Source organism: Ctenopharyngodon idella, chromosome 2 (assembly GCF_019924925.1).
Source record: "Ctenopharyngodon idella isolate HZGC_01 chromosome 2, HZGC01, whole genome shotgun sequence".
Lineage (NCBI taxonomy): Eukaryota > Metazoa > Chordata > Actinopteri > Cypriniformes > Xenocyprididae > Ctenopharyngodon > Ctenopharyngodon idella.
This window is the reverse complement of record NC_067221.1, coordinates 23,502,960-23,518,981: the sequence shown is the minus strand read 5'-3', so window position 1 is coordinate 23,518,981 and position 16,022 is coordinate 23,502,960. Positions and strand designations below refer to the sequence as shown.

The 16,022-nt window shown below is 37.3% G+C and overlaps 1 protein-coding gene across 2 annotated transcripts in view; it reads left to right on the top strand.

Annotated features, from left to right (window-relative positions):
* Positions 1 to 3,210: 3,210 nt before the first annotated feature.
* The window catches only part of cables1 (Cdk5 and Abl enzyme substrate 1), a 30,587-nt gene continuing 17,775 nt past the window's right edge, over positions 3,211 to 16,022 (top strand). For both annotated transcript variants that reach the window (XM_051866660.1, XM_051866652.1), the window contains exon 1: positions 3,211 to 3,905. In XM_051866660.1, coding sequence (XP_051722620.1) covers positions 3,373 to 3,905 — 533 coding nt within the window. In that variant the 5' untranslated portion in view covers positions 3,211 to 3,372. The remainder of the gene's footprint in view (positions 3,906 to 16,022) is intronic.

Here is a 16,022-nt window from a genome sequence, read left to right as displayed (position 1 = left end):
GTAAACGATGCTCAATTAGTACTAAAAAGTACTACAAATTGTGCCAAGAAAATACCCCACACCCCATTACACCACCAGCATCCTGAACCATTGATACAACGCAGGTTGGATCCATGCTTTCCTGTTGTTTATGCCAAACTCTACCATCTAAAATATGCAGCAGAAATTAAGACTCAGACCAGGCGCAGTTTTTCCAGTCATCTATTGTCCAATTTTGGTCAGCCCGTGCAAATTGTAACCTCTGTTTCCTGTTCTTTGCTGACAGGAGTGTCACAAGGTGTGGTCTTCTGCTGCTGTATTCTATCTGCTTCAAGGTTCGACATGTTGTGCATTCAGAGATGCACTTCTGCATACCTCGGTTGTAACAAGTGTGTTACTTGAGATACTGTTGCCTTTCTATTTGTTCTAACCAGTCTGGCCATACTACTCTGACTTCTGGCATCAACAAGGCATTATCGCCCACAGAACTGCCGCTGACTGGATATTTTCTCTTTTTTGTACCATTCTCTCTAAACCCTTTAAGATGGTCGTGCGTGAAAATCCCAGTAGATCAGCAGTTTCTAAAATACTCAGACCAGCCCGTCTGGCACCAACAGCCAAGCCACATTCAAAGTCAATCATCTTTCTTCCCCATTCTGATGCTCAGTTTGAACTTCAGCAGATCATCTTGACCATGCGCGTCTCATTTCGGAGGCTGCGTCCTCTGGAGGTCGCATTTGAAGGCTGCATAAGTCATCAAGGATGTCTTATTTAAGAAAAGTAACCGTAATAAAATTGACTGTTATTCCTCGTGAGATGTAAAATACTGTAATTTCTTTTTTTTTTACTTTGCAATCTAACAGTTACTTTGAGACCGCCTTGATGACGTATGCAGCCGTCAAATGCGACCTCCGGAGGACACAGCTCATGTCTACATGCCTAAATCCATTGAGTAGGTGCCATGTGGTTGGATGATCAGACATTTGCGTTAATGAGCAGTTGAACAGTGTGCCTAATAAAGTGGCCAGTGAGTGTATAGCCAGTATTTAACTTGATTAACCACTAGATGGCGCCGCTGTAACGTCGAAAATAACAGCTATCAAACAGTCTTTAAGTGCAACTAGGAAGTTACAGTCAGTAAAAGTATGTTCTTGTAATAAATTTTGCCATTATATGAAGTTTCGTCATCATTTCAGTTTAGGTAGTTAAGATGGGTTGAAGAGGAATCCAAAATATGCTATTAAACATTTATTACATTCTTTTTATACTTAATGACAGTTCAATAAAAATCCAGCCAAAATGCTTGCTTTGGCCCAGTGTTGCCCAACCAGCTACAGCAGGGGTGCCCAATCCTGTTCCTGGAAATTCCTGAAAAGTTCAGCTCAGTCCAGCCCCGATCAAACAAAACTGAACCAGCTAATTAAGATCTTAAGGAGCACTTGATAATTACAGAGAGGTGTGTTGGATCAGGGGTTAATATGAACTCTGCAGGTAGGTAGATCTCCGGGAACAGGATTGGGCACCTCTGTAGAGTCTACAAGCTTACACTTGTGAAAAAAAGTGCACTTAATTGTATTGAATGTTCATTGAGTGTAGCCTACTTCAAATATTAAAGTAATATTAATAAAATAAAGGCCACTTATGTGTACTTAAAGAGTGTAATCTAGACTTTCATGACTGTTTCTTAACAAATATAAGCATGTTTTTAAAAAAGTGCATTTTGTAATAATGTCAAATTAAATGCTTTACTTTAAAGAATTTATTTTAAACTATTATGTTTTAATAATCATGCTTTAAAGTACACTTTAGATGTCTTGCCTAACATACTAAAGCAGATGTACCCTGGTTTCACAGACAAGGCTTAAGCATAGCCCCAGACTAAAATGCATGTTTGAGCTGATTTAACTGAAAGCAACTTGCACTGACATATCTTAAAATTTGTCAGTGCCATTGTTTTGTCTCAAGATGCACACTAGAATTTTTTTAAGGCATGTTTATGAAAGCTACTTCAATGTATTAATTGAACAAAGGCCTAATCCTGGCTTAATCTAATCCAGGGGTGTCCAATCCTGCTCCTGGAGGGCCACTGTCCTGCAGAGTTTAGCTCCAACCCCAATTAAACACACCTGAACCAGCTAATCAAGGTTTTTAGGCATACGGGAAACTTTCAGGCAGGTGTGTTGTGGTAAATTGGAGCTAAACTCTGCGGGACAGTGGCCCTCCAGGACCGAGTTTGGACACCCCTCTAAACCCTATCTGTGAAATTAGGCCGTAACATACTTAATTATAATTTTAACTGTAGTGTGTTATTTTATATTACATTTAAAGTCAATATATTTTAAATGTACTAAATTACAACTTCATCACAAATGTGTAATGACAAAGTATATTTCAGTTCACAATGAATGCTTGTCTTGTAGGTAAATACATATCCAGTACACTTAAGTGTACACTAACTAATTACTTTTCATATAAATTTAAACTATTATACATTTTCATTCATTATGCAGTTACATGTTGGAAAACATTATATTCAGTTTGCACAGTATGTTCTTTTAAAGTATATCATTATTGTAATAAGTTAAAAGGATGCTAAAGTGTAGCTACTATCTTCTAAAACACAACTACAAGCTTAAACAGAATTTTTCCAGCATGTTTTAATGTAAGGAATTATGTAAAGAATACCCAAGTTAAAATTAAATATATTAAATGTTTAAAAGTTTTAAGAAGGGAGCAAGTCTATTGGCAGTTGTTTTGGTTAACTAGTAGTTTAGAATCCTCAAATAAACTATGAACTAGTGCAACACATTTGAAGGGTGAATTGAAATGTTATTTGAACGCACAATAACGATTTCTAAAGGGCATCAAATATCTCGTGTTACTTCATACTGTTCGTACCTAAAATGTTTACTTCTATGTAATTTTTAATGTCCTGTCCAAGTAGCCCAAAAGGGCGGAACAAAAATAAAGGCAGGGAGGAAAACACAGAGGCTGTGTTTCAAAATGTAGTGAGCCGCCTAACTTAGACATTTTTTTTTAGCTTTGAGGGCGTGCTCAGATTACGTTCAGCTAAATTAACTAAACGACTGCTGTTTAGAATTTTGAACTGCATTCAGAAAGCCCTAAGAATGTTGTCTAGGTAGGCGACTCACGACGTTTTGGAGCACCGCCTCGTTCTCATGAATCCCCATTGGTCAGACCAAAGCTCCTGCTGCCACAATACTGCACACACGTGACCCAGCTATTCTGTACACACACACACACAGACACACAGTAAAACACAGCAGGCACTTAAAAGCCAACGCCATGGCGTTTTGACCACCAATTTCACCCCACATCCAAACAATTACCATGAACCATCTCCGTTGACAAACACGCATTATCTCACGCGTAATGGCGAGCGCGCTGCAGATGAAGCACTCCAGTTTGGAGCACACACGGAAGCGCGTAATAGATCCACGACGGAGACAAGCTGCACTCTCCTTCCTCAGCAACATCTCTCTGGACGGACGACCCGTGCAGGATGACGGGGAGAATCAGACCGAGGATGAGGACAGCTCGAGGACTAGACAGAGCCTGGTTTCTGCAGTGGGCCAGCAGGCATTGGCCGCGGCAGCGAACCAGGCTCTCAGCAGTGCCCGAGCTGCTGGTTTCATGGCTGGGATCACGGGTCCCAGCGCGGCCTCTGCTGCTCCTCCTCCTCCAGCGTGCAGTGCCGATGCGGAGGGGGATGTGTGCGGCGCTCAGGTGCTCCAGCCCGTGTTCAGCTCCCCCTTTTCCGCAGTTCCACCGGCTACAAGAGGGAGACTCCAGACGTACACTCAGGGAATCCTGCCTGTGTCCTACACCAGGCAGTCCAGCCAGAACTACTGCTGTCTAGAGGGAGGGCAGATAGCCAACTCTGCCTTGGAGCTGCAGAGATCCAGGTAACCTTATGCACTGAGATGCGGATACACGTCATTAATTACAACAGTAACAAAGGTGCTCCACAAGTTATTAACATGCAAGTTGTTCATTTGTGTCATTGGTCAGTACTTACATGTGCAAATATACAAACAAATCTAATCCTTTAAACTGAGCTCACTTATAGGAATGCATTGATATTGATGTGCATAAATATTCTGTAACACATGAAACCTAGTGACAGTCAGTTTTTTCAGATACTTTTAACTAATTTATGTCCTCAAGTTCACAAAGGTGTGCTAACCAGTAGATACATACAACACAAAATGTCTGTACAAATACTTTTTTACTTTTCTTTTATCAGTATTCCTATTGTTTTAACTTTTTTTTTCTTTTGCATTTCGCTTGGTATGAAAAATGAGAGAGTACCATCCTTCTTTAAAATAAATGTAATTCGGTTTGATATAATATATTGAATATAATAGCGTTCATTCATTTTTAAGTGTAGTTTTTGGCGGCATCTGCTTGTATTTAAACACAATTCTTTAATAATAATATAAAATAGTAATAGACCCGCAAAGCACTAACATTTGCGCTCACATTGTAACATCATACTGTAATGTAAAAAAAAAAAGTTATGGTCTATAATTTTCAAACTTTATAAATCCAGACAGTACACAGAAATACAGTACATCAAATGTACATTTGTGTAGTTGGTCCCACTTTAAATTAAGTGTCTTTAACTACTATGTACTTATGTCAAAAAAAAAAAAAATTGTTTGATACAATGTACTTATTGTGTTGTATTGCAAAAGTGTTTCACAATGTTGCTATTGAGGTAGGATACAGGTATGTTCTTAGAGTAATACACGTTATAAAAGCTGTGAAGTGAGGGATTACCTACTTTATTGAAATAGGAGATTAGTTGCCATTGAACTCATGGCCCCATTAAACACATTAAACACAATCCCTGAAAAAAATCAATCAATCAATAAACTCCATTCATACTTTTCTACAGTACATCATTCATTAATATCCTAAGTGACCTGCATTCTTTCTGTGGATACTGCTGATGATGACACAGGCCCTGTTTACACCTGCATTAAGATGCGTTTTGGTCGATTGGATCACAAGTGGACAAGGGAGACACATACTCTGGTATTTTAATCCGTCTCTTTTGTCCACTTTCGACCATTTCTGTCCTGATTTCTTTGAGGGAAGGGTCTATGGGTGGGTAAATGTGTGGGCTTTTTCAGATCTTTTGTTCTAATGGATGAAATAAGCTCACAAAATTTACATTTGAATGCAAAAGGAGACGATGGAAAACACACGGAAAGCATTAGTTTTCGTTTCTGCTCTGATAGCCACACGACCACACCGAACCCGGTGAGTGCTTGTTAGAAATCAGGAAAGGTGAGAGAACATTGCACTTGGTACATTTTACGTCTTCAAACCAAACTTGGGTCTTCAGCCGACAAAGTTTAAATCCCATCTGGCTAGCGCACTTCTCATAATGTTTACGCATTAAATGGTTAGTTCACCCAAAAATGAAAATCTTGTAATTAATAACTCACCCTCATGTCGTTCCAATCCAGTAAGACCTTCGTTCATATTTGGAACACAAGATATTTTTGATGAAATCTGAAGCTTTCTGACCTCCAATAGACTGCAACGTTATTACCACTTTCAAGGTCCAGAAAGGTAGTAAAGACATTGTTAAAATAGTCCATGTGTCTACAGTGGTTCAACCTTAATGTTATGAAGAGAGGAGAATACTTTTTTGCGCAAAAAACAAACAAAATTAACGACTTTATTCAACAATTTCTTCTCTTCCGTGTCAGTCTCCTACACTGTTCACGTAGTAAACACAGTGCAGCGCTTCCTGGTTCTACGTCAGAACGCTGGCTAATTAATGACAGAAGTTAAATTTTTAGGTGAACTAACCGTTTAAGTCAGTAAGCGCACAGTAGGCAGTCTTTTGTGGCTGTTCAAACGCATTCAACCACATGAGCGTCTACGTAGTGTAGCAATCCAGTCGAATGCATTTTAGACTACCTCTGGAAGTAGTCAAAAGTAAACAAGCTCAAAACATTTTAGACCCCATTTAAACCTGTATTTAGTGTCATCCACTTGTGATCCGATCAACCAAAATGTATCTTAATACCAGTTGTAAACAGGGCCTCAGTTCAGCTTAATGTTTGTACATGCTGCTCATTCACAGTGAGACCAAAACATTTAAACAAGAATTTAAAAGATTTCTTTCAATATTGATTTAAATACTTTTAGTTAATCAGCTGTAGTTTCCTCATATTATTAAGATGTTTTAGGAACTATTAAGATGTGAAGATGCCCTAATGTGGCCCTTAAAACTCTTCAACATGCATTCCTCTTCAAAATGTCCCCTCTGAAGAAAAACACACAGCAGCTAGTATCTCTAAAGTCCTGGGATCATATATTTAGCATGGTCATAGTGACAAGTGTGTCTAATCGGAGATGAGCAGGTGGTGACACTGAAGTGTCTGCCAGGCACACTACTTTCAGTTCCAACCAGCATAACCACAACATTTCAATCTCAGCCAAACAGCCACAGCGCTAGAGTCTTTTGCTCTAACTGTTGCTTCAGAGTCATGCAAAGCACAACCAAATCTACACTCATAAACGTTCGGGTTACCGGATCGCTTACTTTCTCTTTCCAGCATGCATCACACACATATCTTATGCACCTGCTTTGTGTGCTTTAATGTGAACATATCAACATGCTGTAATATGAGACTCTAGAGGCCATGCTTGCAAGTTGGGCGTCCTTTGTTCAGTTGTTTTGTTACTGAGCCAGAGAGCGACAGGGAATGTCTTTGTGAATATAGTTAATATGCAATATTTTATGCTATTTTCTTTGTTTGTATAGGAAAGAGTGACTCAATGTGGACCTATAACATATTACAAAAATTGCACAACTATTTACTCAGGACAGTAACTGTTTTAATACTTCACCATGGCACTGAACTGACCTGAAACCTAATTCTTGCTTCATTTAATGATTATGTGTCTCCTGTTGGTTTAGTTGTGCAAGGTGGGTCAAAATACATGTCCTCACACCTACATGAACTGCTTTTTCTCTAAACAAATTTAATATATCTGAATTATTCTGACTATATTGTGGTATATTAGTAAAATGTTTAAAGGTCAGATCAGATAGAAAAAGGTACACTATGTACCTTTTTGGCGCTCTAGCAGTTAATAATCAAAACTGCATGTGTCTTTCTGAAGAACATTGTAGCCGGAGTTAATTCTTTCTGTTTATGAATATGACGAGTCACACAGGTACTGGACTACCCCGCAGCGATTTGCGTTCCACCCGGTGTAAAACAGTCTGAATATAAACACTTAATATAGACGTAACACAGTGATTCAGGATGAGACAAAAAAACACATTTTGAAGCAAAAAAGTTACATAATGTGCCCTTAAAGGTATGGTTCACCCCCAAAAGAAAATCATTTTAAAATCATTTTTAGAACACAAAAGATAATTAGCAGAATTTAGAGGTGATTCATACTGTAAAAAACAAACAAACAAAAAAAAGTATCGTGAAAGTAGTCCATATTACTTTGTTATATTCTAGTGGTTCTGATTTGGCCATGGGACCCACATTTTCCCATGGTCATGAAGCTGTGACCCAAAGTTTTATGAATTTTAACCAAGCAAATTTATTTCTTAAAAAAATGGTTGACACACAAGTAGGCCTGTCGTCCCACATAACACACATACATTTTAAGAATTTCACTAAAGTTAAACAATTTATATCCTACCCCCATTCATGCTATAGTTTTTCATAATAACGACAATAAAGTTAAGCTGGTATGAGCCACAGTCATATATAGAAACAAGTAAAGTGGTATTTTGGGTTAAGGTTGTGGAAACTACGGTTACCAAGGTGAATACACAATACATGAACTGTTAATAAAACTGTTAATCAAAGCATAAACTGTTAATAAAACATATAGATACTGATCCTTAACATCATGCCTGCATGTAAATCATTCCCAGCTAACACAACATACCAGTTATGTAATTTATTGGTTCTTTTTGGTAGTTTAATGACTTAGTAATTGACAACAAAACTACAACGTTGCATACTCGTAATTTCATTTGCTTTTTATGTGATGGAGTGATACACAGCATGCACTTCTGCATTTGCTCATGCGACTGAAGAGTGTGCACCGTGAGCACAGTATGCCATCTGACAGGACAGGAAAGTTTGATTATCTGAGACTTTTTATTTCTTAACAAGTTGTGAAAGTAATGCTAGAATAATGACACTGGCACTCTTGACTTAACTGCGTCTGACAGAAGAGTCAACAGCTTTCACCCACGTCTTTTAAAATAAAAGTATCATATCAGAAAAAACATTTAGAATTACATTTTTTTGTTGTTGTTGTTGATGTTGTTTATTTGACTGCACTCCGCAACCCACTTAAAACGGTCTTGCGACCCACTTTTGGGTCGCGAACCACCAGTTGAGAAACACTGCTATATTCTGTTTTTTGAGGCCGTAAGATAGCTTTCTTTGATGAACAGACAGAAACTATAAGCTGCTATTTGTTTAAAACCTGTAAACTTGGACTTTATGATACTAACTTTGTGGTGATTGAATTGCTGTTGTTATAATTTTAACAACTTTTACTTTGAAATATTACTTAAAGAACATGGCAGCACAACTACATATTGTGAAAATGGACTTTTCTTATTTCGCTTTAAGATGACATTCCTATATTTAAGTAAGCTGTATTTGTTGTGAGGACAGTTGTATTGTCACACTCCTGCTGATTTCGATAAATCACACATATGTGTGTACTTTTTCTTAAAGGTGAAGTGTGTAATTTTTGAGCTACCAAAAATAATTGTAAAAATAAAAACTGTTTTTAAACAGGTTTCCCAAACAATCCCTTTGCTTAAAATTGGTTCAACTAGAAGGGTTAGTCCTACCCCAAACTCATTTCTTCATCTGAGCATGTTTACACTTTTCAGAGAAATCAGCCTACAAACATACTATCTAAACAAAATCTAATTTTAACGGTTAAAGATGGTAAAAATGCTAAACGGTAAACTGTTCCCTTACTATATACAATGACAAACTACTAAATCTAATGGGACATTTCATGTCATTTTACTTTTACTGTGTAGTTTTTTGGAGTAAAAAATAACATGTCCTCTTAAAATTTACAGTACAAAAAAAAAATTTAAATTGACATTCCCAGAATTCCCTGATACTTCATATTTGATGATTTTCTATTGAAATAACTGTTTCTCCTCAGTTTTTTTTTTTTTTTTTTTTTCTCATCAGGGTTTGATGTATATTATGCTGTTAAATGAATGTTTATTGCATTATTTTAGTGTGCGTTAACATAATGGTATTTATATGTGTGTGTATAACACTGCAACCTTCTTTATACTAGTATTTACCTTCAGCTTGTGGAAAAACTGATGAACTATGATACCTGTGGATTTCTCATCACCACCTGTGTTTTTAAGGTGGTTGTCAGTATATTAGAAAGGTTCAAAACAGATTTTAGTACTTCAGTAGGTTGTTATATTAACATTAAAAAAAAAAAAAAAAAAATAATGTAAATTTTAGATCCATCTGCAAAACCTAAAGCGTTGCAACCGTATTTTAACGTTAAAGTTCTGGCAACTACAGCTGTGTTTTTTTTTTTTTTTTTTTTTTGCAGTGTATAGTCGTCTCTGCATATTAAGCTCAGATAGGAGAAAGTATTTTAACAATTACATACTTGAGCTTTAAACAGTGCGGGACTTGTTCTAAATGGGCAGCTGCTGGAAACAAACACAGGGTCCAGGCAGGATGCCCAGTCTCTGCCCTGACTCCGTTCCTCCTCCTTCCTCCACTCCCTGCCTCTGACCTCCACTTCCTCTCCCAGACCCCCTCCTGCATGGGCTGCCACTTTCCACCAGGAAGACCGAAACCTTTAGATGCGCTGCCAAGAGCAGCCTGTGAAGAGAGAGACTGTGCAGAGTAGTCGTGTCTCTCATGTGCACATGCCACTAAAAACAACATGTACTCATACACACCCTATACAATCCTGTTCTTCAGGGCCTCTGCTAAGCTACCAGACAGTCTGCCTTGAGGCGGCCCAGACAAAAGCATTATTGCAACCCTGTCAGGTCTCACTGTGAAAAGTGTGGTGTTACGTAATTCTTGAGCTCTAATGGGTGGCTATACATCTGTGTAAATTGCCCGTATATTTCTGGTGCTGACTTAATCTCGCAACAGTCCTTCAAGACAACTAAGTAGAGCGTTTGAAAAATTGCAAGGGCTTAGCAGTTATTTACAATAAGTCTGTATTCATATTTTTTACTGGGAAATCAATGAAGGACAAGTCTTTTACTGAAGTAATTACTGAAGGAAAAAAAAAAACTGTATAATGGTTGTCTTTCTATTATGGGGATTAGTATTCTTTAGCCTTTGACCGGGAATGTAGGCTTAATTTACTTTTAAGCTAGTGTTACACAACACAATTTGTTTCAGGACTTGGAGAAAACTTAGTGGTTGATCTTAATCAACAGACATCATTTTAGATAAAAAAATAAATAAACTGAACATTACAAAACAAGCAAGATACACTGCAGCATAGCAGTAAAATAGCAGCAAATAGTAAAACTATGCACAATTTAAAAATTATTTTAACACAGGCACAGCTAACTATTGTGTTGCATAATTTCCTACTCTTGTTCACCTATAAAGTCAGTTTTTGTTATACAATAAAAGTACAGAAACTAATATCCAGGAATATACTATTAGTTTATTTTAAAGCACGTGTGTGTGTGTGTGTGTGTGTGTGTGTGTGTGTGTGTGTGTGTGTGTGTGTGTGTGTGTGTGTGTGTGTGAGAGAGAGAGAGAAAAAAAACAATTGTGAACATGATTTATGATCAACTTTGTCCTAGGAAGATCCAGATTATGCATTGCACCTAACTTATTCTTAAAGGGATAGTTCACCCAAAAATAAAAAAATTCTGTAATCATTTACTTAACCTCAAGTTGTTCCAAACCTGTATGAATTTCTTTGTTCTGTTGAACACAAAAGAAGATATTTTGAAGAATATGGGTAACCAAACAGTTGTGGGCCACCGTTGACTTCCATAGTTTGGAGAAAAAAAATACTATAGAAGTCAATGGGGCCCATCAACTGTCTGGTTACAAACATTCTTCAAAATATCTTCCTTTGTGTTCAGCAGAAAAAAGAAATTCATACAGGTTTGGAACAATTTAAGGGTGAGTAAAAGATGACAGAATTTTAATTTTTGGGTGAACTATCCCATTAACAAAACATTGCCATCTCTTCCGGACTCATTATTGGATGTGTTCCATAACCATTGAAACAAGTCGTGTTTTGGATGGACCATGTCCTTTTCTTTTGTATTGTGTGGTTAGCTGGAATTGCTGACATTTTTTTTCCAGTGAAATAAATGGAGTCAGAATAAGGTTTTAAACCAAACCTTAAAACCAGTATCGGATGTGGTGGAATTTGCAACCAGGCAAAGTTTGCCAAGACATGATTTTAAAAAAACACACATGGGCTGTCATGGCTTGTTGCTTTGCTTTTATCCTGAGAATTCTCAGGAACTAAGGACTTTTTCAGGATTAGATCCCACAGGTCACTTAAAACAATGAATGGTGCTATTTCAAAGATGGAGGTACAGGAAATGCTGTTGTGTAATAATGGCAAGCAGATGTGGCAGACATAAAGGATGGGTTTTCAAGTCACTTTTGTCGGAGCAATATGGCAGTGTACCTTCGCTCAGTTCACACAAAAAAATACAACATGGTTTTTAAACTACTTCTAGAAAATGAAGAACAAAGAATGTGCATCAGGTGTGTTTTGCTTTTTTATGTTATTTATTTATGAATTTATTAACTAAACTTTATCATTACATATTATATTGTTATATTACAATGCTATTATATTTTGTGCTGGCAATTAGTTTATTTTGTTGAATTTTTTCTTTTTCAATGTCACTGCTAAATATTAAATATATAAGTATTGTGGTATTCCACCATGTTTTTCACTGACATGCCCCCAACTCGTAAAGATCGTGGCTTAAAGAAAATCCTGAGATTGCTACTCGTATTTACGACATTGAAGAGCTGCACGATTCTGGATAAATTGAGAATCATGTCTTTTTTTTTTTTTTCCAAATAGAGATCACGATTCTCCCATGACAACTAAACAAAATAACATGAAATTTACTACAGGTTCTCACAAAATTTTAATTGCTGCAGTCTATTTAATGTTTAATTGATCTGAAAGAATTAGTTTTAAAAAATCGGTTTGAGTGAATGATTCAATGACTTACTCAAATACTTCTTGTTTCATTACTGGATTAATCAGTGTTTCTGAACAAATCTCTTGAATTAATGATTCAATGACAAACACATTTTTAACAGTGGTGGTATAATTACATAATTGATACAATCATTATTTAAAGAATACTTTCAAAAGGAGATTTACTTTATTTTGATCACTTCCGTAGACATCCATCTTTTTATCCGAACTCTAAACTTTTATTCCAGTACTTCCATTTTAATTTGAATATTTGTAACACAGAAATTGATACTGTGTGGCTGAAAAGACTGTTTGTGAAGCTGTTTCATACCTCGATAGCCTAACTGCTTTTACTGGGTCAGTGGCTTAGCAAACGCAGATTTGAATGTTCCGGTGTGATTTTGTCAGAAGTTTAATAGATACAGATGAATCATCATTTAGGAATGAGATCATATTTTTATTTTATTTATTTATTTATTTTTTAATGATTAATCAGGCAGCTCTACGACGTGATGGCATTCATGTGCATTCATCTTGTAAATACGATCTTTCCGACATGACTTGAACGCATCTGTCAATGAGTGGATGACGCTTGTAATTCCTAGTATAGATAAACTGTGAGAGTAAAAGTCTTTGCTATAGCCTTGTAGATTTACAAGCCTTTCATAAACATTAGACGTGTTATGTATTGATGTTTTGACTGAAGTAATTAAGTTTGGTCTGACCATTGTTTTTTACCATTCTAGTGTTGTTAGGCATAATCACCCAGAGCACTCAGCCCTGTTTTTCATTCACTGCTACAAGATCAAAGTCTCAGCTTTTGAAATTGATATGTTCTTAAAGTAATTTGAAAGGGGTCATGAACTTTTGTCTGTGTGATCAAACAAATGTGTTTTTATTGAATGAACTATTTTAGCATGCCAACAGTTTACTATCTTTGACTAACTTGCTCAACAGTTGTCTTCAAACTGAAGATCATTTCTTCAAAAGGAATTTTTTTTTTTTTTTTGTGCTACCCTGAAACATTTGCCATTTTCCATTTGAAGGAAATGACTTTTGAAATGGACCTCATATGTTAGCTTTAATTAATTTATACCCTTCCATTTATCTCAAGAAAGCTGCAACTTAAGTGCATAAAGTGTCCGTTCCCTTTTTTTTTTTTGCACTCATAGTGCACAATGCCTCCCTATGTTTTTCAATGTGAACACACTATTCACACTACATACTCTACAAAGCAGTGTAGAATAGTTCAGATGTGAAATGTGATGCACATACTGTATACAGTACACTTTTAGGAACACAACAGCATGTGGAATTGAGCTTGCATAGCTTGAAGCATTGCATTCTGGACTAGAATATGTTGTGTTTCCTGAAGAATGTGACCAAAGTGACAGTGGTTGAATTACACTGGAGGGAAGTTAATACAGATTGTCATGTGGAGTATGTTTAAGGCAGGGGTGTCCAAACTCAGTCCTTGAGGGCCTCTGTCCTGCAGAGTTTAGCTCCGACTTGCCTCAACACACCTGCTTGGAGGTTTCTAGCCTATAGTAAGATCTTGATCAGTTGGTTCAGGTGTGTTTAATTGGGGTTGGAGCTAAACTCTGCAGGACAGTGGCCCTCCAGGTGCAGGATTGGACACCCCTGGTTTAAGGTGTTGTTGTTGTTGTTGTTGTTGTGGGCAGCCTGTGCTGGATTTGGTGCTCTCTGGTGTCATTGTACAAGGCAAGTGTGGAGGTTTGTACTGGTAAAGTGGCCTTGTTCAGTAGCTTGTAGGGGTGAAACGGTTCTTGGTAAAAATCGAACCGTACCGTTCTGCACACTCGGTTCGGCACGCACTTGCACCGCGGTTCATCTCATATCTGACGACACATACGCATCTATAATATGGTTTGTATGTCTGTTTTATTTTATACAGAGTTAGCTCTATATGAGCAGTCATTTACGCCGTCATCACCCGGGTGTTGATAGCGCGCGAGCACAGGTGAGACCTGAACAGCACACGTTGCTATCTGTGTTTAAACTAAACTCATTTAAGCCTTGCCAATTTAAACATTCGAGTGCAAGGCGAAAAATAACTTACACGCACGCTGTGAGAAGATTTGTGCACTCATCCGAAGCGCGCACGCGGAGGCGCGTGTACAGCGCGCAAATATTGAGGTCTCTTTCAAGTCTTGTGCTTGAACGGACAAATTCACACAAAATTATGTCAACATGCCCGTCTTGGGGAGTATCCTAGCAAGCATAGTAGGTTATGTCTTAAGTGAACTTATACACTCGATAAAGAACGCATGTGTTCAGTATCAGTGTACTGATCCGTGTATTGTCTTAAAGAGACAGCAGCCCTTGCATTCCTGCTGTCTGAATGTGTTTTTAATGTTAATCAAACAACATAAGATAAGTAAATCACTCATTGCTCATGACTGAATAGTAACTTAATAATTAATAATGACTGATCTTTATTTAATTTATACAGTGAAGATTACATGCAATGTTGTTTTACATTTTATTAGCTTCTTTATTCAAATTCTGTACCTGAAAACTGGATGCATGAAAAACCTGAAAAGCTTTATTTATTTTTATCTTTGCTTTACTGTATTTATTTGTGCCGTTTGATTATTTGTTCTTATTTTCTTTATTATAATTTGACAGTAGTAATTTTTTACCAGAACATAGCACATACCAAACCGTACCGAAACCGTGACCCTAAAACCGTGATACAAACCGAACCGTGAGTAATCTGAACCGTTGCACCCCTAGTAGCTTCCTACAAACACACCATAAGAGACATAAACGTCCTGAGGGTCGATGCTCACTTTACAGATATGTTGATGCACCTTTTGCCTTATCCTGTAATGATCACTAATCACAGACAGATGTCTATGATTATTCCACCTCTCTTGGTAAGTGTTCATGTGACCATCATTGCCCAGGGTGACACTAATGCTGTGTTCCATTTACCTTAGAAGTAAGGTAAACGCGTCCAGGCAAACCTTTGTTGTGCTTGCTCTTTCGGAATACAAACACATAAAAAAAGTGATATTTTGCACAGATAATGTCGAAGTTTATTGTGACAGACAAACAGAAGTGTTAATAAACAAAGTACTACTGTTTCACTTCAGTTGATGCGCCAAGCAGCCATATTGGATTCTGAAGTCGGGGTTATTGCAGAGTTTCCTGGTCGCAACTCCAACTTCAGGGGGCATTCTAGTTAAAAGTTTCCTCTGGGAACTAGGAATTTCCCACTTCTGAGGACAAATGGAATACATCATAACAAGTGCCCAGAAGTCTCAGGCCGCTTACCAACTTCTAGAGGAAGATCTGATGGAGTGTTTGATGAATAGAAAAGAGTAAGAAGAATTTTGAGGATGTGGAAAGAGCCAGTTTGAAATTAAGTGGTTATACATCAAATTGGATTTCTCTGAGATTGTCAGGTCAACAGATGCCTATGTCAGAGTGCAAAAATTGAAATGTTCTCAACTCTTGGTTGCACAATGGAGCAATATTTCCGCAAACCTTCCAGTACGATTATTTTTTAAAGAAGAAATTAATACTTTTATTTAGCAAGGATGCGTTAAATTGACAAAATGTGAAAGTTAATAGAAAGAAGATTGAGTTGAATGAACACTACATACAGTGTACTTTCACAGTGGTCACACTCTTATCAGGCGTCTGTTATTGGTCTGATTTTTAGAACTCATTTGGAAGGAACACAAGCATTCTTCAGCCCACGTTTCTACAGATGCAGGTCTTTGCAACAAGGCCGTGCTTGACCTGCTTTTCAGATCTGCTGTCTGCTTTTGAAA